At 34.0% G+C, this 24,152-nt stretch overlaps 2 protein-coding genes across 12 annotated transcripts in view; one reads left to right on the top strand and one right to left on the bottom strand.

Annotated features, from left to right (window-relative positions):
• LOC127855870 (uncharacterized) overlaps positions 1-2,027 on the bottom strand; it is a 29,023-nt gene extending 26,996 nt beyond the window's left edge. For all 3 annotated transcript variants that reach the window (XM_052391777.1, XM_052391772.1, XM_052391764.1), the window contains exon 1: positions 1,976-2,027. In XM_052391777.1, the coding sequence (XP_052247737.1) occupies positions 1,976-1,996 (21 nt within the window). In that variant the 5' untranslated portion in view covers positions 1,997-2,027. The remainder of the gene's footprint in view (positions 1-1,975) is intronic.
• Positions 2,028-2,572: 545 nt separating this feature from the next.
• The window catches only part of LOC127855818 (putative nuclease HARBI1), a 35,375-nt gene continuing 13,795 nt past the window's right edge, over positions 2,573-24,152 (top strand). The window contains exons 1-7 of one of the 9 annotated variants that reach the window (XM_052391676.1): positions 2,585-2,847; positions 3,463-4,612; positions 4,912-4,959; positions 8,961-9,052; positions 10,485-10,614; positions 22,974-23,038; positions 23,589-23,661. In XM_052391676.1, coding sequence (XP_052247636.1) covers positions 4,589-4,612; positions 4,912-4,959; positions 8,961-9,052; positions 10,485-10,614; positions 22,974-23,038; positions 23,589-23,661 — 432 coding nt within the window. In that variant the 5' untranslated portion in view covers positions 2,585-2,847; positions 3,463-4,588. Of the gene's footprint in view, positions 2,848-3,462; positions 4,613-4,911; positions 4,960-8,960; positions 9,053-10,484; positions 10,680-11,240; positions 11,314-12,063; positions 12,246-13,310; positions 20,457-20,523; positions 20,610-20,754; positions 21,675-22,843; positions 23,039-23,588; positions 23,662-24,152 lie in introns of those variants that run through there. The other 8 variants (XM_052391644.1, XM_052391654.1, XM_052391665.1 and 5 more) reach the window with 8 other exon arrangements.

Raw genomic sequence — 24,152 nt, forward strand, 5'->3', positions numbered from 1 at the left:
TTAAGGTTCATAACGGTATATAATCATTATTAATCACATTTACAATGATATTGTTTTTGTGAAAAAAAGTAAATAACTCGTGAAATCTGATCGCACTCGAAAAGGAACAAATATCTAAACTAAACGACATACAACTTATTCAAATCTTGTCATATTAAACTAACGTACTAAAACTCTAATGATATATAAGTTATGCAAGTATAACATACCTCACAATATTTTCTGTTATTGCATTTAAGTTATTTAAATTCTTTAAATTATTCCAACCATATCCGTTTAAGACGACTAGCACAGTGCGAAGAATTTTGTATGCGTTATGATCTAAATAAACTTCCATATGCCGATAATGCCGGTGGCATAGATGTGACATTCACTCATCTTTTTTTAAATTTCACTACTCTTTTTTCTATCTCGTATTCACTACTTGGTAACTCGTGGCCACGAGTTAGCTATGTCGTGGCCACGAGATAGAAAAAAAGAGGAGTGCAAAACTAAATAAAAGAGGAGTGCAATTAAAAATAGAGCGGTGCAGTAAATAAAGGAAGCGTGCATTAAACTGGTGAAAATTTCGAGATCTCGAGATCCCGACTTAGCTTACTCGTGGCTACGAGTTAGTCAGCCAATCGAATTGTTCCATATGGTCGTTCATGGTGATATTTATACAAAGGGAAGTAAGCATCAACAAAAGAGGAGAGAATTTTTGCTATCTCGAGATCTCGATTTAGATAACTCGTGGCCACGAGTAAGGCAGCCAATCAATCAGTATTCTCCGATACTGCTCATATTCAATAGGGTTCAAGTCCTCATTGATATAATGATACTGTGCAAATTTGGAAATAATTGGATGAAAACTGTGGAATTAATTGCGTAAACCAGCGGGATTTCAAAATTTTCTCATATTCAAGGGGAAGTCACTCTTTACTTATTGCCTCGATATTGCTCTTTTAAAAAAAGGGTTTGAGTCCTCAATGATACAAAGACACTATGCAAGTTTGCCAAGAATTGGATGAAAATTATGGACTTTATCACATAAAAAACTGAATTTTCATTTTTTTCTAAAATTCAAGGGGAGATAATTCTGGACTTATAACTCCGATATTGCTCATTTTCAATAGGGTTTGACTCATCATTCAGATAAAGACACTGTGCAAGTTGGGAAATGATTGGATGAAAACTGTTGACTTAATTGCGTAAACAAGCCTTATTTCACAATTTTCTCAAATTCAATGGGAGATAATTCTGGACTTTTTACTCTGATGTAACCCATTTTCAATAGGGTTCGAGACCTCATTAATATAAAGACACTGAACAAGTTTGAAAAGAATCAGATGAAAAATGTGGAATTTATTGCGTAAACAAGAAAAAGTCTAACGCACGCACGCACGGACGGACGGACGACAGAAACCACGCCATGACATAAGCTATTCAGGCCTTCGACCAGTAGAGCTAAAAAGAGGAGTGACTGTCACCTCTATGCCACCGTAGAAAAGCCCTTGTTATCAATCTAGAGTCCGTGTAATATGATATATTTTTGTGACGGTGTTATTGTGCGCTCATATCTAACTTTAAAAAGAATGTGTAACCATTGCTGAATGTGTAACCAGTGCTGATCTCCGAGAACCCACCATGCTTGATTGAACCTATCTTTTTAACCCTATATTAAAAAATACTGCTTAAAATACCACTTATTACCGAAATTTATTAGAGGTTTTAAGTCTGAAATGGCAAAATAATGATCTTATCAATGTTGGTGTTAAAAAAAGAAGCCATGAGAAACGATTTTGTGTACGCGCCATTCGAAAATAACTGGGTACGAATAGCGTCATTATCCAATGTAAACAAAGTGCAGACGACGCGTTTTCCAATAGTCGGATATACCCGATATCTTGAATAAGTTGGCATTTAGATAGACAATTATTTTTTCTATTAAAAAAATGATGGTTTACCCATTTCATGGTCCATAATTATGGCTTACTGTATCTATGTTATAATCCATTCGAGCGATCACGAACGAAATCACTGTTAAAGTGGATATATACTGGTTAACGAGTAGTGCTCGGACGTCATACAGAGCTTTGTTTAATAACTTTCTTAATAATACGAAATATTTTTTTTTAAATTACTGATACATTCTGGGTTCTTCATTTACAAGCAAGAGCAAACAAAACAATGTTTGATATGCGCATGCATTTGTACGAGGGCCGTATTTGGGGTCATTAAAGGGAGGTAATTTTCCACTGTACAGAAGTACATGTGTTTACCGGACATTTATAAAAATTGAGTTATTGGAAACACATAAAAGTAAATATGAAACATTCCTGAACACGTTCAGATAACGTAAATACATTAATTTGATAATGGAATATGTCGTCTTATGCGTGTGTAAATAGAGTTTAATGTGTTTTCCAATATCGGTGCAAACAAAGATCTATTTATAAACACGTAGATCAATATTTAAAGATCTTTGATCAAACGATAATATCCTTTTTCAAGGGAGAAAATCCAAACAGTGAGTATTTAATGTTAACTGAGATTTTCTGCTATTTCTTTGAAATGTTTACTAGGTACATTTTGCAAGCAATTCATTTTCTGACAATAGTAGGCCCGTACATGTCAGACGGCAAGAACAATGACGCAGCAATATTAAATCACATGTTGAAGACAAACATAGATGATATTAGGGGGCTTTTGAGAGAAGGGGATGTATTTGTTGTAGACCGAGGGTTCCGAGATGCGTTACCCCTGTTAAAGGACCTCGGCATTAATGCTGAAATGCCAGCCATTATGCAGAAAGGAGAAAAACAATTGACTACGGGAGAAGCCAACGCGAGTCGACTAGTAACGAAAGTAAGTATTACACTTACAGGTTATATTAATTTGTAAATTACTCTTGCCGGAAAGCCCGTAATTTCTTAACAATCAAACATGGTTAACCTTTATCAATCCCCATTTCATGTTTTAACACATCTGTAGGAGATGTTTCAAAACAATTTACAAAAGGATATATTGTGCACAAAATTAGCAATTGGTCGCAAAGATTTCTATACAAAATATGCTCAAATGCGGAGGACATGGGGCTTATTTGGATTTATATATGTTCGTCTGTATGTCTGTCTGTCTGCATATCCGTCATCTGTAGACACACTTTTGTTTTTGTATATCTAAGTGAGGCGTCAACAGAATCCAATAAAATGTCATACTTATATACAATTCAATATCGTGCATCCGCCTGACATTTTGTTTGTTGGAATCATTTTAAAATGGATTGCCTTACAAGACACCATAAATGAGTATTAATCACATTTTGTGATAGTTCAAGGTTTAATGTGTATAATGATAAGTCGTTTTCTTTATTTATGATTTTCTTTTGATAAACCTTACAATCCCGACAAGTCACGAACCCAAACTTGCAAAACGCATAGATTGCCATTTTTATAATAATCTCTCATTATTATTTCACAGATCAGATGGGTGGTCGAATCGGCAAACGCTAGAATCAAGAGATTCAAATATTTAGATCATGTGATGCCAAATAGCCAGCTGCCATTTATTGGTGACTTTGTTAGAATTGTTTGCGCCATCTCAAACAAATACTTCCCCCCTCTAAGTTCCCCAGACCAAGTCGAACAAGATGAATTGATCGCCCAAAAGATGCTGCAACAAAATGAAAAAGAAAACGAGCTGAAAATGTTAGTAGAAGAGAAAGGTCTTGCTAGGAAAAAGACAATTTGGCGGCCTATTGAAGATTGTGAAGTACAGGGATTTCCGCGTTTAAGTGATGAACAGCTAAGTGAACTAACACTTGGTGTTTACCAATTGCGTTTGAGTTCCAGCTACATGCAAGAGCATACAACTGGAAATTGTGACATTAAAGTGCATGTTCACGAGCAAAGTTTGATTTCTGCAAAATTGCAAAGTCGTTATACATCTAGCAGAAGGTACATGCTGTGGATACGTCACAGTGAGGATATGGTCGAATCGTGGTACTGCCAATGCAAGACTGGATCGCGAGTGGTTGGAATGTGTTCACACATTGCAGCCGTAGTCTGGTTCTTGTCTGCCGGTAGATATCAGCAAAAGGAAAGTTTAGGGGTTCGAGATTGGGGAAAGTACCTGTCTGACGCTTCTGCAATTCGTATTGATGATTCAAGTTCTAGCGAGAGTGATAGCGAAGTTTTTTAGACTGTTTTTATTTCATTCTACCAGGGTCTCCATGCACGTTTCATATACAAGTTTTAAGCCTTGGCTTTGTGTTATCCCTGGCAGCTGCCAGTGAGGTGGTGCAGACGGTAGTAAAATGGCCGAAATTGAAGCTTATGTACGCTTACAGCGACGGAATCGGCGAAATGTAAGACAAGTCCGTCCTTGCATTCAATTCGTGAATGTTCGAGACATGGATTTTGTGTCAAGGTATCGGGTTGACCGCGCTACGGCCCAAGAATTGATTGAAATAGTTGGGCAGGATTTATCCCGCGGGACTCAGGGAGGACACTCCATACCTCCTGACACACAGGCAAGTTTTTGCTCGGAAATTTATGAATCAATCTGTTTCCTTTTATAGTAGTGAATAACCTGACCCAAATTTCGTATGTTGTACATGTATGAACATCCGGTAACAACTTCCTTACATAAACAATTTTTTTTTTTTTTTTTTTACTGGACCCTGTGATGCAAACAGTTATCAAATTGAAATTACTTAAGTATATAAATTAAAACTGTTGGTCGACGAAAACTGTTCAGTACCAAAACAAAAAAAACCTGACATGTTTTTCCCAGAAACACATATATTGGTTTCGACACTGTGTATTCTATCAGTACTTACTAATTCTGCATGATGACTCATTCTTTTGTTGTTGTTTTTTTTTAATTTTCTTCATGATGTGTCTTTGGCAATATTGTTTACAATTTCAGCTGCTGTTGAGTCTGAGATACTTAGCCAAACGGGCTTTTTACAGTAAAGTCGCAGAGGTTACCAGACAACTCGCCCCAAAGCCAACTCGCCCCAGGACAAGTCGCCCCGAAAATCTGGACAAGTCGCCCCAAATGTATTGGACAACTCGCCCCAATCGAAAGACAACTCGCCCCAAATTAAATGACAGCGTGCAACGAAATATTTTGTCATATATATAATACTCTCTGTGAAAAAAATGTATTAAATAACATTTTTGACTTAAAGACTTAAAAAGGAATGCTGAATACACAAAACGAATAATACATGGGGAAAAAAATAATAATAGAAATGTATCATATTCATAATTTATAACAATTACAGACTCACGATACTAACATTTGTTTTTATTGAAAACATACAAAGCATCAATTTTAGGATATTAAATGAAATAAATAACACAGATTTATGAATGAAAAGACAATTCAAAATATTATCAAACATTTCCATTTATTAACTCATTTTAAAAATAATTTCAAAACACAGTTTGTAATGAGTCTTGATGAATAATATCAAACATTTCAAACATCCGTAATAATTAACACAAACTTTCACAAAATATTATCAAACATTTCCAACATCTTTAATACTTTTCAAACATTACAAACACAGGTTGTAATGAGCCATGATGAATATTATCAAACATTTCAAACATCCGTAATAATTAAACACAAACTTTCACACAGAAACAAGCTTTTAAACACAATGGTTGAAACATTTCTAACAATCAGAAGAAAAAAAAACAACAAATGTGCAATAATTTATTTCAATTCAATCTAGCAACTTTCAGGCAGGCATTTTGTCCGTAAATGATGAATATTATCAAACATTTAAAAAATATAATAATGGTAAAACATTACAAACACACTATCTAAACGCACTATCAGGTTCTACTAACTAACTAAAGGAGAAACATTTATGTGTTCAAACAACATAAACAGAAAGATTGAGTAATCTTTGTGATACAATATTAACAAAAATAACTGAAATTCAGAAAACGGAAAGCATTTGTTATGAGCGAATACCTGTGTTAAATCTGGGTCAACATGTGATACCCTTTCGTCCTCAGACACACTATGAATAGTGGGAATGCTTCTGCAACATTCTGCACATAGAAAGTGAATTTCTCTTTCGCCTCTTGTTGCTGCTTTGTACCTATGATTTAATAACAAATTCATAGTATGAACATTCAACGACAATATGGGATGACACTTTAAAGAAATAATACATGAGCCGCGTTTTGAGAAAACTGGGCTTAATGCACGTGCGTAAAGTGCCATCCCAGATTAGCCTGTACAGTCCGCACAGGCTAATCAGGGATACCATAAAAGCGGAAAGTGTCGTCGCTGATTAGCATGTGCGGACAGCTTAGGCTTATCTGGTACGACACTTTACGCACGTGCATTTAGCCCAGTTTTCTCAGAACGCGACTCACATTATTTACAGAATCATACATTTGTCAGAGACAGATCGTAATGCAAACGCATCTAGTTTTAAGATCTTTAGTAAAGTACAAATTCTAGTTTCTAACTCCTGTAAAACTGTACACAATTTGAACGCTAGTACTGTTCAATTATGCCTTTTTATGCACCATAAGAGGAGAATTCTTCCCCAACAGTTAAAGACACGGCCATTTTCAGTGAACTGATATATTGCTTGTATAAATCTATTTATCTATTTATCAATTGTCTAAAAGATAATTAAATTATTTGTGTAACTCAATTTCAGAGAACAACCTTTGACGGCTGCCGTCATTTAATTTCATAAAATCGATGCCGCAACTAATTAAAAACAGTTTTCACGCCTTATATAGGAACGTCGACTAATTAAAGAATCAAATTAGGAACCGAATTAAATAACAATTATACACATGTGTAAACGTATCTTTAAATGACACATATTTATTTATATGTTATACATGTTATTAGAGTTAAGCAGTCAAAAGTATATTTTAAAATGCCAATATGGGTGTAAGACTCGCGTTTCTGACACCTACTGTTTGATGTTATCTATTACAGTAATTGATAGAAAACACTTATTGATTAACACGTCTGTAATTCTCAATTAAAGGTAAAGTGTAGACAACATCGGTTCATGTTTGTATCTCGGGTACGCCCTATTTATGACACATATTGGTTGATGTTATAATTTACACTAATTGACACTAATGGGTACTAAACACTACCGGGGTTAATAGAAGATCTATCAATATACAAAGATTCGTGCCAAATCTGAAATTTATACTTTATTAGAACATTTGAATACAGAAAAAGATTTAATTCAAGCACGTACACAGTATCTTTAAAAAGTGTGAAGGTGGATATTAAGAAATAAGATCCATATTCGCATGACACTAGGTATACACGCATTTTCAATAAGAAGAGGCCAACATAGAGTACGATATTTACAATAACTCAATCAATTATGAAAAAAATATTAATAAACATTATTGGTGGTAGTATTCGTCTTATTTGATAATATGATATTTCTTTATTTAGTGTCGAGTTTTCACGCCTTTTTTGACAAAGTAATTATTTTCAAAATAAGCGACTTATGTATATACATGAAGGATATTAAATAAAAGGTTAATGTAAATTCTTATCATAAATATAAAATGCACATTTTATCATAATATTCAATCATTTCAGCAGATAGTAATGTTCAATACTAAGGATTTATACAAACGTTATACAAACGTTTAAAATATATTTGTACTGACAAGTAAAAAAAACTGTAAACACATTCAATATTACACCATGAGCAATAGTTTAAAGCGGTATACATCACCCAAATAACGCTAAGATAACGGTCCAGTGACTTCTGACATTTATCTGAAAGGTTTTATGATCGTTATCAGGTCGTAAAACACATCTGTTATGTGTCAACGGATTAACGGACATTGGTTGATTACCCGATAATATGCAAGTATCCAACAATTTAGATTCATTATTTATGGGGAAACAAAAGCTGCCTAACCTAAAAAAATGTAAGACACTACAAATAATTATATTATAAGTTTACTTACCAGTATCACAGCCTATGTGTTGCCATCGCTCGCAGGCATCGCAAGAAACAGCACGTTGCCTCTGCCCAACTGTCTTTCCACAATGTATACACTTTGCCACTTCTGCCATTGCAGAAACACAAACACAAAACTAACTAACACTAGAAAATTATTGTATCCGACATCAAATAAGCACATATATGTTTGAACACATGGCAGATGCACTGAAACCCACACAACTATATAGCAATCGTATTCCAAGTCACAAATAGTATTGTCCGACACAAACAAAACACATACTTTGGGCTCATTCAGATACCCTCTTTATATATAGTCAGCCCTTATAATTACTTTGCAAACAGCATTGTTGTCTGGTTAAGCGTGTTACCTTATTTATTCTTTAATCACGCCAAACTGTCATACCGTTTGTCTTATTAATAAATCTTTGACCAGACAATGAAAGCATGCCGGCTTAATTAATTTTCGTCAATTCACACGTTTTCAAAACATAACTAACACAAAGACATTCCATTATTCTTTAATTAAACCAAACTATCATACAAAATGTCTCATTAAACAATCTTTGAACAGAAAATGAAAGCATGCCGTAAAAATAAACGTTTAACATTTCACACGTTTTCAAAACAAGACGAACTAAATGGGGCTTATTTTAATAAACACAATCATAAAAAAGCTAATAACAATTTATTATTAAAAGCAATCCGTTATGTAAACAATTATTGAATTACAAAGTTTTACAATATGAAATGAAAAAAAAACATCATACAACTACATTTACTAAAAACAATAATCACGCATATTAATACATTAAACTTAACAAATTTTATATGAACAAAATTTCTATAATACTATATATAAGAAACAAAATTGGGGCGAGTTGTCTTTCGATTGGGGCGAGTTGTCCAATACATTTGGGGCGACTTGTCCAGATTTTCGGGGCGACTTGTCCTGGGGCGAGTTGGCTTTGGGGCGAGTTGTCTGGCTCCCGTCGCAGACACTCATGGTGTAAGCAGAAGCACAGTTTGCAGAGTAATTGGCCAAGTTGTCAATAGTATAAATGCAAATATTGACAATATAAGGTAAGAAATAGAGTTTAATTGCTATTTGGTGATTTACATTATACTTGTTTGATTGTTTAATTAACTACAACATGTACATCAATCTATGTCTGATTGCCCTATATATGTTTTATAACCCTGACAACATATGTATGGCATGAATTTTGCCGCTTTCAGACAATGGATGACAAGGAATGTGAAAATAAATACAAATTAAAGTGTGCCTTGATAATGTCTGTCAGATTGTGAAAATGCTTGTCAAATCTTGCACCTCATTGAATGATGTGTCTGACAAACTCGTTTTTATGTTGATTACAGTTAATTTAATTCAAAATAATTGATAGTATATGTTCTGTAACATCAATCTATGTCTATTTGCCCTATATATGTTTTATAACTCTGACAACATATGTATGGCATGAATTTTGCCGTTTTCAGACAATGGATGCAGGAATGTGAAAATAAATACAAATTAAAGTTTGCCTTGATAATGTCTGTCAGATTGTGAAAATGCTTGTCAAATCTTGCACCTCATTGAATGATGTGTCTGACAAACTTTCGTTTTTATGTTGATTACAGTTAATTTAATTCAAAATAATTGATAGTATATGTTCTGTATGTAAATCTTATACTATAATATTATAATAATATTGTTAATAGTTGTACTTAGTAGTATTAAGTGAGCTACATGTAAGCTAGACTGTAATAATTGCATGTGGTAGTTAGATGAGGATATTACGCGATGTTACTTTTAATTACTTTTTTCTAAAGCTCCTTTACTACGGGGTAAATTACTGCTAAAATGGCATTAAATTCAATGTATAAGGTAGCACATCACTGTTAATAATTGTCTTTGTCATTTTTCAGCAATGTTATAATACAATTTATTTTATGCTTTCCGGTGGTTTATAGAGAAATATCAGTGAATTAAAACTGATAATTTCACTGTTTCAAACAATGAAAATTATCAGTGAAAATTATCGATAATTTTCAATGTTAACCGTGAAATGACATCAGATTTTTACGAAATGACGTCATGATCCCAGCGAAATTCTTTAGTTAAACTCTTTAACAATGTATATAAACGGTGACAAAAAGCATAAAATAAAAAGAAAATTAGTTGGTTTCGGTGCTATATCGATTTTAATTCACTCGTGATCATAGAAAATATATTTTTTCACTTGTGGCTGCGCCACTCGTGAAAGTATAATTTTCTATAATCACTCGTGAATTAAAATCGATAATCCACCGAATCCAACAAATATCCTCTATATAATGCTCTAAAGGTAATTTTGCAGGAAGCTTATGCTTGATATTGCCACATTGTTATTAAAGACAATTATATAATTGTATTGAATAAATTTTAATTTTCAAAAATTCATTTTGATTACTTTTTATTTTCAAATACATATTTTAATTGTATTAAACAAGTCTTAAAATTTTACAATTCCAGATTTCCCACGCAGCCTCAGAGCTTGCTCCAGACGAAACGCGAATTTTACAGAAAGTGCTCGCTGCCGAATATTGTGGGTGCTATTGATGGCACTTTGGTACCAATAGTGGCACCAACAGAGAGTGAAGAGGTGTACGTGTGCAGGAAAGGGTTTCATGCCCTTAATTGTCAGGCGGTCTCCTCACCAGACCTGAAGTAAGTTATTTTGTAAGGTTTCATTTTCTTAAATGGACAAGGGCATTGAAAATCCTAATTTCAAATGAACTGACAAGGTTATCAAGTTAAAATAACTATTTAATCAATGCAAGTTTATATCCCTTAAATATTTCAGAGGCATAAGATGTCCCCGCCTTCATACCATTTTATAATATTCAGTTGCTAAATATAAATAAAAGCGGTACTCAGTATCGATATTTTTCATTGTTATTTTTCACTGTTTGAAACAGTGTCATATCACTTTTATTTCACTGATATTTCTCTATAAATCACTGGAAAGCATAAAATAAATAAGGTTACTGGACATTTTCTGACTTGTGTCACTTCGTTTCATTTCGGTGTGTTAAACATGAAAAATCACAATCATATTGACTGTGTAATTACCAATGTCAGTTAATTTACGGCCAATAATATCTGATTTTGCTTGATTACAATTATATTTTGCCTTCTAGCATGAACATTTGAAAATCATTTGTTCATTGAATATATAAATTCATGGTACATGTAGCTCTCGTTATTATTGTTTTCGCAATTTAACAGATTCCTGGATGTTGTTGCTCGGTGGCCGGGTTCCACCCATGATTCTGCAATATTTGAAAATTCCCGGTTGAAGGTAAAAACTATGAAGAAATTTTCACTTAAAAAAGATTTGTTCACAAATGCCAGTGAGTAGTAATTAATATATTGTACATGATGGTATTATGATTAATTTCTTTTCAAAGCCAATTAATATGTATGAATAAACTTCTCTTTTGAGTGATTATCCCTGGCAGGTAGGGATAGAAACTAACAGTTTACAGTTTGATGCCCACATGGGCAACCATATTTAGTGTTTTTGTTGCCCAGATAAAGAGTAACGAGCCCAATACAGTGTACATGTAGTGTCATGTGTCTACAATTAGACTCTTTAAAATACACATAATTAAAAGATAACTCAACAACAGCATTGTTTAATTGACCAACTTTCTGTGTTTATATGTTTATATGTCTGACTGTATTATGTCCTTATATAAGTCAGAGTAAAATCATTTCATTTGCTTTGATAATTGAATTTTATAAAACTAATGATTAACTAACAGTCGCCAATTTCATTAAATGTTTAATTGCACTGAACACTGAGCCGGACTACCAACTTTTGAATTTGAGTTGCCCAGGCCAACATGTACTGGCCCTGGGCTCACACGCAACCACTAATTTCCATCCCTGCAGGCTGCCTTAGTCAGACAGACATTGTTTATGCATTTTCTGTATTTCAGTCATACTTTGTCCATAAGAAGCTGTTTGGACTGTTTCCTTGTATGTTTCTCGGTATTTATGTCTCTCTATATTCATGGGATGATTTTTTTTACCAAATTATTCACAGGACTACCTTGATAACCATAATGGGATGATACTTCTTGGGAACAGTGGGTATGCTCTCAAGAGGTATCTGCTTACACCCATCCCTGCCCCCCGTAATGAGCAAGAACACCTGTATAATAGACGGCATAGGCAAGGTCGATTGTGCATAGAGAGAACCTTTGGTCTACTCAAGTAAAGATTCAGGTAGACTGAAGTATTTAATTATTATTTACACCTTTGTAAATCCAACCATTTTAGCTAGTAAATGTTGCACTCTAAGGTCATAGTCTGTTAACCATGATATACTGATCTGGTATGAGTATAAATATGGATAAGAGGATGATGCACACCAAATGGGATTGTACACCATCTGTTAATAAGGAAGTTATGGCGCTTTGTATATTGAAAAAAATCTTTTTAATGTTAGCATAGTGCTTTTCCTCCATTTAAATAGGACTTTTATGAGCAAGAGCCATGAAACTTGCCATAGTTGTTCTCAATCATCTGGGGGTGCTTCACATCCAACACCAACAAACCTAGTTGCTAAGGAAATTGCCCATGTGTATTGGAAAGATGCTTTTTAGCTCAACTATCAATATGAAATATATATATTGGAGCTACGTCTACCAGGCGTAGAAGTCTGCGTGAGCATTGGAATGTTAAAGTTTGTGTACGACCTCAAATATTTTTTATGTCCCTTTACATGTTGATTTCATATTTTGCATACTTCTTTACCAGCATGACCCTTACCTATAAACAAGATCAGGCAACTGTATCAAGAATTTTGTGACAATTATTGCCCCTTTTTCACATATAATATGCATATTATTGATAAATCTATGTTTGAAGTTTGCGTACCACCTCTAATATGTTCTATGTCCCTTGACATATTGCTTTTATATTTGTATACTTCTTTACCAACATGACCCCCAATCTATAAAAAAGAGTAGACAACTGTATCAAGCATTTTGTAAGAAATTTTATACTTAGAAAATTGAAAAATTTGTTTAAGTTTTGTGTTTAGGTTCACTTTATTCCTGAAGTATTAAAGCTATTGCTTTCATAATTGCAACACTAACTAACTTTCATAAGGTGATGGTGCATGCAAAGTTATGTATCTCTAAATATGTCTCATCTAGTAAGGATTCTTCCATACTAAAAAGGATTCTTAAAATGTCCTGATGTAATTGTTCTCGATTATCAGGCAGTGCAAGACCCATGTGTTTTTTTCACGTTTAAATAAACAATGAATTGAATATTTTATTACAGATGCCTTCACAAGACTGGTGGTGTGTTACCATTCAAGCCACAAAAATGTGCAAGCGTATTCATGGCATGTTGTCGCTTGCACAACCTGTGCTTGCAGAACGGTCTTCCAGAACCACCAGAACTTGATTTGGAGGAGGATCATGATCAGGAAGTGGACGCACCTGACAACAACCTTGGTGGTCAGGCTGTGGGCAATCAATTTGTACAAGTACGTTGATTGATTGAATATGATGGTTCATATGTGAGAGATATCCAGGCATAGGTCACTTACAGCTTGCTGTATGGCCTGGATATCTCCCACATATGAACCATGTCTCATGTATAAAAATTTGTCATTGTGTTTGTTATTGTGTGGATTGATTGGATATGATGGTTCATATGTGAGAGATATCCAGGCATAGGTCACTTACAGCTTGCTGTATGGCCTGGATATCTCCCACATATGAACCATGTCTTATTTATAAATATTTGTCATGTTTGTGTGTTTGAGTTTGTGGATTGATTGGACATGTTGGTTCATATGTGAGAGATATCCAGCAATAGGTCACTTACAGCTTGCTGTATGGCATGAATATCTCTCACATATGAACCATGTCTCATTTGTTAATATTTGCCATTTTTGTGTTTATGTTCTTTTGTGGATTAATTGGACATGATAGTTCAAATGGGAGAGATATCCAGGCATAGGTCACTTACAGCTTGCTGTATGGCATGAATATCTCTCACATATGGACCATGTATATATAATATAAGTGTTATTCTGTACATTTTGCTTCTGAAGCCATATTAAATGTGTACATTGATTTTAGACGGTGGTTCATATGTGAGAGAGATCCATTCATAGGTCACTTACAGCTTGCTGTATGGCATGGATATCTGTTACATATGAACCATGTCTCATTTGTAAATATTTGCCATTTTTGTGTTTGTTTTTAGCTTACCTGAGCACAACGTGCTCATGGTGAGCTTTTGTGATCGCCTTTTGTCTGTCGTGTGTAGTGCGTCGTCAACATTTGCCTTGTGAACACTCTAGAGGACACATTTATTGTCTGATCCTCATGAAATTTGGTCAGAACATTTGTCCCATTGATACCTCGACTGAGTTCGAAACTGGGTCATGCTGGGTCAAAAACTAGGTCACTAGGTAAAAAAAAAGAAATACCTTGTGAACACTGTAGAAGTCACATTTGATGCCCAATCTTCATGTAACTTTGTCAACAAATTGAATCATGCATTATTTTGCAAGTTGGACATCATAGTACCTGTTTTTATACACCCATTTTGAAAAAGGGGCGTATTATAGTTTCACCCTTTAATTAAATAGTTTTCATCCGATCTTCACCAAACTTGGTCACAAGTTGTATCTAGACAATATCTAGGTCAAGTTTGAATACGGGTCATGCCGGGTCAAAAACTAGGTCATGGGGTCATCATCATCATTATCGTCATCGGGTCATTAAGTGCATTTCAAGGATTTAGCATGGTGTCCGCTCTCTAAGTAGTTTTCATCATATCTTCACTAAATTTGGTTAGAAGTTGTATCTAGACCATATCTAGGTCTTGTTTGAATATGGGTCATACCGGGTCAAAAACTAGGTCATGGGGTCACTTTGTGCATTTCAAGGATTTAGCATGGTGTCTGCTCTCTTATTTAAGTATTTTTTATCCAATCTTCACTAAATTTGGTCAAAAGTTGTATCTAGACCATATCTAGGTCATGTTCGAATATGGGTCATGCCGGGTCAAAAACTAGGTCACAGGGTCACTTAGTGCATTTCAAGGATTTAGCATGGTGTCAACTGATCTTCACCAAATTTAGTCAAAAGTTGTGTCTAAATGTTATGTAGGTCAAGTGCAAATATGGGTCATGCCGGGTTAGAAACTAGGTCACTACGTTACTTAGTGCATTGCTTGCATTTAGCATGGTTTTCCAAGACCTTCAAACGGGCGTTTCTTGTGACAGTTTGGCACTCTTGTTTAAAATGAAGCTGTGTTGTTTTTAGTGAATAAAAAATAAATTGTTGTATGAAATACAAGATTTTGACAAAAACAACAACAGCTTTTGTTCTTATTTACACTGCAAACAATTATTCAAACATATGAACCGCTGTATTATCCCGCAGTCTAGATAAGAAATGAGTTGGACAAAAGAAGTGTTACTTCTTACATGCAAATGTACAACTATACATTGTATCTCCTATTTAGGATGAATCATGGGATCCTAGACATGAAACTGGTTATAAATGAACTGTCAAATTTCGGGGAGCATAAAAATAATGCATTGAACATAAAACAGCTCAATTCAAGTAATATTTATTAATCAAGTCGGGTATATAAACATTTTAACACAAGCTCTGAAAGCTTTTTAAGCCGGCTTATAAACTAAACATGTACATAATAACACAATAGCACATACAGTTACATAAATTAATACACATTTAAAACATACAGTAATATAACTAAAGACACATTATTAAAGCACATTGTTACATAGCCTAAGACATATTATTAAAGCACATACAGTAACATACCTTTTTTCCTGTTGAAATTATTTTATTCATTCCATAATATATATACTTACAAAATTTACTAAGTAATGCACATTCATATATTAATCTACCATATGTAATGTGTTTTCACAATATCATTAAATTCATTACACAATTTGAATTAATATCATACATCCTTCAACCTTTTTTACTTCATCGACTTGGCTTAAATATTCTTTATGTACAACACAATAATAAGTGCGTATTGAACGAAGAAAGGTTTTGATTGACCATAGCAATTTATCTATGGTTACAAGTTCAAACAAGATAAGCCGATTATGTATCATTTTACATAACAATCAATTAAAATTTATTATCAATATGCACACAACATAGTCAGATTTGATCAAGTAAAAAAAAAAGGAAACATTTCATACATAATGAGAGTTAAAGACAAAACCCAATTATGTATCATTTGCTAGTGTTATTAAATAACAAAGTTTCAACTTTGGATTTACAATCAGAGTGAAGATTACACAAATTATCAATTCAAATTTATGATCAATATGCACACAACATAGTAAGATTTGATTAAGTAAACAAACTTTGCACATTTCATAATTATGTAATGATAGTTAAAGACAAAACCCCACTATGTTTCATTTGCTAGTGTTGTTAAATAACAAAGTTTGGATTTACAATCAGAGTGCAGTTTGCAATTATTATTAAATTACATTTATGATCACTATGCACACAACATAGTAAGATTTGATCAAGTAGACAAACTTTGCACATTTCATAAATTATGTAATGAGAGTTAAGGACAAAACTCAATTATGGATCATTTGCTTGTGTTGTTAAATAACAACGTTTGGGTTTACAATAAGAGTGCAGTTTACAAATACAATAAATTTAAATTTATAATCAATACGCAAACAACATAGTAAGATTTGATCAAGTAAACAAACTTTGCACATTTCATATATAATGAGAATTAAAGACAGTTATTTTTGTTAATCATGTTATTACGAAACATATTCCTCTTATAACTGTCCAATACAGTTACATAACTTAAGACACATTATTAAAGCACGTACAGTTACATAACTTAAGACACATTATTAAAAATGTTAAACATGACGAAATGAACAATACATCGCAACACAATATTGGATAACACAACTGATTATTTATTTGACCAATCGGGTGTTTCGGTTGCAATAGTTTGATGGACTCACTACTTGGATGTGTAGTTACATTATTTACAGTATATCAAACGGTATTTAGCATGAACCAATGATTTTTTCAAACATAAATAATTGATGTAAAATGCTTGAAGGAATAATATTTAAGGTTTAAGAAGGCATTTTCTTTTTGTTTTAAAGGATATCTTTGAAAATTATATTTTTTATGAATTTTTTGGCAACAAGGGGTAACGCAGTTTTAAAAAATGTAATTAATTTTCTGACAAAAAACTGGTACCATGAGTAGCATGAAACAATAATTTTTTTAAACATTTGTAATTGATGAAAAATGATTGCAAAAATAATATCTAGGGTCTAATAAAGCATTTTTTATTTTATTTTAATAGGTTACTCAGAATATTCTATTTTTCATGATTTTTTTTTGCAACAAGGGGTTATGAAATTAAAAAAATGTTACTGGATTTTATGACCAAAACTGGTACTATGATAATACTATGATGCACTTCGCCAAAACATTTATAATTATATTGTTTATTCTTGAAAATGTATTTCCCCTATTCACTAAAAATAACACCTTTGATCAGAAAATTCATATATAATGATGTTTACTTTTATTTTCAAGAATCATAATGCCTCTTTTTAGTTGTATTCAGCCACAAGTTCTTGTCAGCCACTTAAGGGTTATATGTTGCCTTTCTTTTACTAAATGCAAAATAATTCTACACTTTGAGACATTCATAAAATATTATTTGTCTTTACAACACCGACGGGCTTATAAATTTATATATCAAGTACTTCCATACTAACAGGACCATTTTAGGCGGGCAACCTAGCAACCTTGATTTGTTCATATCTTCCTATCAATCTGTTATATGTGTTATGAATCATTTGTTCGGAGAACATTTAATGTTTGTTATAACTTTTAAATAATTCAATGTTCAAAGTGATATTGTTATTGACCGATAAACCAACATACTGATTAAAAGGGAATATTTTCTTAATTATTATGCCCCCCTTCGAAGAAGAGGGGGTATATTGCTTTGCTCATGTCGGTCAGTTTGTCGGTCCGTCCACCAGATGGTTTCCGGATGATAACTCAAGAACGCTTAGGCCTAGGATCATGAAACTTCATAGGAACATTGATCATGACTCGCAGATGACCCCTATTGATTTTAAGGTCACTTGGTCAAAGGTCAAGGTCACAGGTGAAGGTCACAGTTACTTGAAATAGGTATTGTAAGGATTTAGCATGGTTCAAACAAGGGAAACAACTACCGTTTATGCATGTTCTTTTTGTTACAGCATTTGCCTCCCTTGTAATATATTTAAATTTTACCAAATGTAAGGCTAACTGCATTTTTGTAATGCATTGTATCAATAAACATCGGGCAAAAATGAAATTAAGGTTGCATTATCTCTACCTAGTTATGCCACCAACCACCACCACCACCACCACCAACCAGGGGGTATATTGCTTTGCTCATGTCGGTCAGTCTGTCGGTCCGTCCACCAGATTGTTTCCGGATGATAACTCAAGAACGCTTAGGCCTAGGATCATGAAACTTCATAGGAACATTGATCATGACTCGCAGATGACCCGTATTGATTTTGAGGTCACTTGGTCAAAGGTCAAGGTCACAGTAGAAGGTCACAGTTACTGGAAATAGGCATTTTAAGGATTTAGCATGGTTCAAACAAGGGAAACAACTACCGTTTATGCATGTTCTTTTTGTTACAGCATTTGCCTCCCTTGTAATATATTTAAATTTTACCAAATGTAAGGCTAACTGCATTTTTGTAATGCATTGTATCAATAAACATCGGGCAAAAATGAAATTAAGGTTGCATTATCTCTACCTAGTTATGCCCCCAACCACCACCACCACCACCAGTTAGTCATTAAATGCTTTATATTGATAAATGGAAACATTGGATCTTAAAAGCTCCAGTTATAAATCCAGAATAAAATTCTTTAAAAAAAAGAAGTCTGCAGCAGGGCTCGAACCAGTGACCCCCTTTGTCCTGGAGTAAAAACGCACTAGTCTGCTCGACTATTCTGCGAAGTATAAATGGTTGATGTATTTTATACCTAATATAAGCAATCTTTGTAGTTTCACACAATTAAACAACAACAACATAACTCTCCAAATTATTCAATCGTTTCGCGTTGCAACGCGTTATAATTTTTAAATCGTTAAAAGATGCATATAATGGCTATATTAGACCATGGTAAATGTTCAGTAATACTGTTTCCTAAAAATAACATAACTAAAACGAAAATTTGCGAATCCGATACAACTTTTTTCAATTTTTGTCCATTAACCAAAACGTGAAAAGATCCCTTTAAAGTTAAATGAACTGTATCCCAGTAAAAGAGACATTAAGGCGATTGTGGCCAGTTTAGATCCAGTTCAGCCTGCAGTTGCTTGAAAGCTGTTTGCTTAAGAGCGGTTTTCTGACAATGACAAATAGTTTAATTGGATACTGATTAGACTGCCCTTTTCCTGTGACCAGGCTACCGGTAATTAAATTCAGAAGCATGGTAACAGTTTAACGTTAATGTAACCAATGTGTCAGACCAGGGCCTGGATTTTGAAATCTAGGACATGCATGGTCAGAATATGTCATTTTAGATTATACATTTTTTCAAACACATACAAATGCATACAAATTTAAATAGTAAAATGCACTAAGTCAGAAGGCATTTGACTTCGGCTGGTGCCTTGGCACACCAGGGGGCCGTCTCATTAACGGTTGCAGCGCAGTTGCAGTTGCAAATTTGCTAATAATTGCAACTTGCAACATTGTGTCCGTTTCATTAAAAAGTTGCAGTTGCAACGTGCACCTGCTGGTTGCAAATTTGTATAGCGCGTTTGCAACTGCCAGTGAGGTGGTGCAGACGGTAGTAAAATGGCCGAAATTGAAGCTTATGTACGCTTACAGCGACGGAATCGGCGAAATGTAAGACAATTCCGTCCTTGCATTCAATTCGTGAATGTTCGAGACATGGATTTTGTGTCAAGGTATCGGGTTGACCGCGCTACGGCCCAAGAATTGATTGAAATAGTTGGGCAGGATTTATCCCGCGGGACTCAGGGAGGACACTCCATACCTCCTGACACACAGGCAAGTTTTTGCTCGGAAATTTATGAATCAATCTGTTTCCTTTTATAGTAGTGAATAACCTGACCCAAATTTCGTATGTTGTACATGTATGAACATCCGGTAACAACTACCGTTGTAGAGATGGCAATGGTTTTAATTATGCCCTCCCCCCCCCCCTTCGAAGAAGAGGGGGTATATTGCTTTGCTCATGTCGGACGGTCTGTCGTTCTGTCGGTCCGTCCACCAGGTGGTTGTCAGACGATAACTCAAGAACGCTTGGGCCTAGGATCATGAAACTTTATAGGTACAATGATCATGACTCGCAGATGACCCCTATTGATTTTGAGGTCACTAGGTCAAAGGTCAAGGTCACGGTGACCCGAAATAGTATAATGGTTTTTGAATGATAACTCAAGAACGCATACGCCTAGGATCATGAAACTTCATGGGTAGATTGATCATGACTCGCAGATGACCCCTATTGATTTTGAGGTCACTAGGTCAAAGGTCAAGGTCACGGTGACCCGAAATAGTAAAATGGTTTCCGGATGATAACTCAAGAATTCATACGCCTAGGATCATGAAACTTCATGGGTAGATTGATCATGACTCGCAGATGACCCCTATTGATTTTGTGGTCACTAGGTCAAAGGTCAAGGTCACGGTGACCCGAAATAGTAAAATGGTTTTCGGATGATAACTCAAGAACACATATGCCTAGGATCATGAAACTTCACAGGTAGATTGATCATGACTCGCAGATGACACCTATTGATTTTGAGGTCACAAGGTCAAAGGTCAAGGTCACGGTGACCCGAAATAGTAAAATGATTTTCGGTTGATAACCTCAAGAACGCTTTTGCCTAGGATCATGACATTTCATATGTACATTGATCGTGACTCACAGATGACCCCTATTGATTTTCAGGTCACTAGGTCAAAGGTCAAGGTCACAGTGACAAAAAACAAAACGTATTCACACAATGGCTGCCACTACAACGGACAGCCCATATGGGGGCATGCATGTTTTACAAACAGCCCTTGTTGTTATTGAATTTTATAGTTTCGACCGAAAATCGACTGTATTCAGTCATATCTCGAAGAATATGCAGTGTGGATCAAGCAAAGGAAGTTTTTTTTCTATTTAATTTATCGATTCTATTTTAGAGATTGATTATTCAATGCAAACATTTATCAAATTGAAATTACTTAAGTATATAAATTAAAACTGTTGGTCGACGAAAACTGTTCAGTACCAAAACAAAAAAAACCTAACATGTTTTTCCCAGAAACACATATATTGGTTTCGACACTGTGTATTCTATCAGTACTTACTAATTCTGCATGATGACTCATTCTTTTGTTGTTGTTTTTTTTTAATTTTCTTCATGATGTGTCTTTGGCAATATTGTTTACAATTTCAGCTGCTGCTGAGTCTGAGATACTTAGCCAAAGGGGCTTTTTTACAGTGAAGTCTCAGACACTCATGGTGTAAGCAGAAGCACAGTTTGCAGAGTAATTGGCCGAGTTGTCAATAGTATAAATGCAAATATTGACAATATAAGGTAAGAAATAGAGTTTAATTGCTATTTAGTGATTTACATTATACTTGTTTGATTGTTTAATTAACTACAACATGTACATCAATCTATGTCTGATTGCCCTATATATGTTTTATAACTCTGACAACATATGTATGGCATGATTTTTGCCGCTTTCAGACAATGGATGACAAGGAATGTGAAAATAAATACAAATTAAAGTGTGCCTTGATAATGTCTGTCAGATTGTGAAAATGCTTGTCAAATCTTGCACCTCATTGGATGATGTGTCTGACAAACTTTCGTTTTTATGTTGATTACAGTTAATTTTATTCAAAATAATTGATAGTATATGTTCTGTATGTAAATCTTATACTATAATATTATAATAATATTGTTAATAGTTGTACTTAGTAGTATTTAGTGAGCTACATGTAAGCTAGACTGTAATAATTGCATGTGGTAGTTAGATGAGGATATTACGCGATGTTACTTTTAATTACTTTTTTCTAAAGCTCCTTTACTACGGGGTAAATTACTGCTAAAATGGCATTAAATTCAATGTATAAGGTAGCACATCACTGTTAATAATTGTCTTTGTCATTTTTCAGCAATGTTATAATACAATTTATTTTATGCTTTCCGGTGGTTTATAGAGAAATATCAGTGAATTAAAACTGATAATTTCACTGTTTCAAACAATGAAAATTATCAGTGGAAATTATCGATAATTTTCAATGTTAACCGTGAAATGACATCAGATTTTTACGAAATGACGTCATGATCCCAGCGAAATTCTTTAGTTACACTCTTTAACAATGTATATAAACGGTGACAAAAAGCATAAAATAAAAAGAAAATTAGTTGGTTTCGGTGCTATATCGATTTTAATTCACTCGTGATCATAGAAAATATATATTTTCACTTGTGGCTGCGCCACTCGTGAAAATATTATTTTCTATGATCACTCGTGAATTAAAATCGATAATCCACCGAATCCAACAAATATCCTCTATATAATGCTCTAAAGGTAATTTTGCAGGAAGCTTATGCTTGATATTGCCACATTGTTATTAAAGACAATTATATAATTGTATTGAATAAATTTTAATTTTCAAAAATTTTGATTACTTTTTATTTTCAAATACATATTTTAATTGTATTAAACAAGTCTTAACATTTTACAATTCCAGATTTCCCACGCAGCCTCAGAGCTTGCTCCAGACAAAACGCGAATTTTACAGAAAGTGCTCGCTGCCGAATATTGTGGATGCTATTGATGGCACTTTGGTACCAATAGTGGCACCAACAGAGAATGAAGAGGTGTACGTGTGCAGAAAAGGGTTTCATGCCCTTAATTGTCAGGCGGTCTCCTCACCAGACCTGAAGTAAGATATTTTGTAAGGTTTCATTTTCTTAAATTGACAAGGGCATTGAAAATCCTAATTTCAAATGAACTGACAAGGTTATCAAGTTAAAATAACTATTTAATCAATGCAAGTTTATATCCCTTAAATATTTCAGAGGCATTAGATGTCCCCGCCTTCATACCGTTTTATAATATTCAGTTGCTAAATATAAATAAAAGCGGTACTCAGTATCGATATTTTTCATTGTTATTTTTCACTGTTTGAAACAGTGTCATATCACTTTTATTTCACTGATATTTCTCTATAAATCACTGGAAAGCATAAAATAAATAAGGTTACTGGCACATGTCACTTCGTTTCATTTCGGTGTGTTAAACATGAAAAATCACAATCATATTGACTGTGTAATTACCAATGTCAGTAAATTTACGGCCAGTAATATCTGATTTTGCTTGATTACAATTATATTTTGCCTTCTAGCATGAACATTTGAAAACCATTTGTTCATTGAATATATAAATTCATGGTACATGTAGCTCTCGTTATTATTGTTTTCGCAATTTAACAGATTCCTGGATGTTGTTGCTCGGTGGCCGGGTTCCACCCATGATTCTGCAATATTTGAAAATTCCCGGTTGAAGGTAAAAACTATGAAGAAATTTTCACTTAAAAAAGATTTGTTCACAAATGCCAGTGAGTAGTAATAAATATATTGTACATGATGGTATTATGATTAATTTCTTTTCAAAGCCAATTAATATGTATGAATAAACTTCTCTTTTGAGTGATTATCCCTGACAGGTAGAGATAGAAACTAACAGTTTACAGTTTGATGCCCACATGGGCAACCATATTTAGTGTTTTTGTTGCCCAGATAAAGAGTAACGAGCCCAGTACAGTGTACATGTAGTGACATGTGTCTACAATTAGACTCTTTAAAATACACATGATTAAAAGATAACTCAACAACAGCATTGTTTAATTGACCAATTTTCTGTGTTTATATGTTAATATGTCTGACTGTATTATGTACTTATATAAGTCCGAGTAAAATCATTTCATTAGCTTTGATAATTGAATTTTATAAAACTAATGATTAACTAACAGTCGCCAATTTCATTAAATGTTTAAT

Source organism: Dreissena polymorpha, chromosome 1, assembly GCF_020536995.1.
Source record: "Dreissena polymorpha isolate Duluth1 chromosome 1, UMN_Dpol_1.0, whole genome shotgun sequence".
Lineage (NCBI taxonomy): Eukaryota > Metazoa > Mollusca > Bivalvia > Myida > Dreissenidae > Dreissena > Dreissena polymorpha.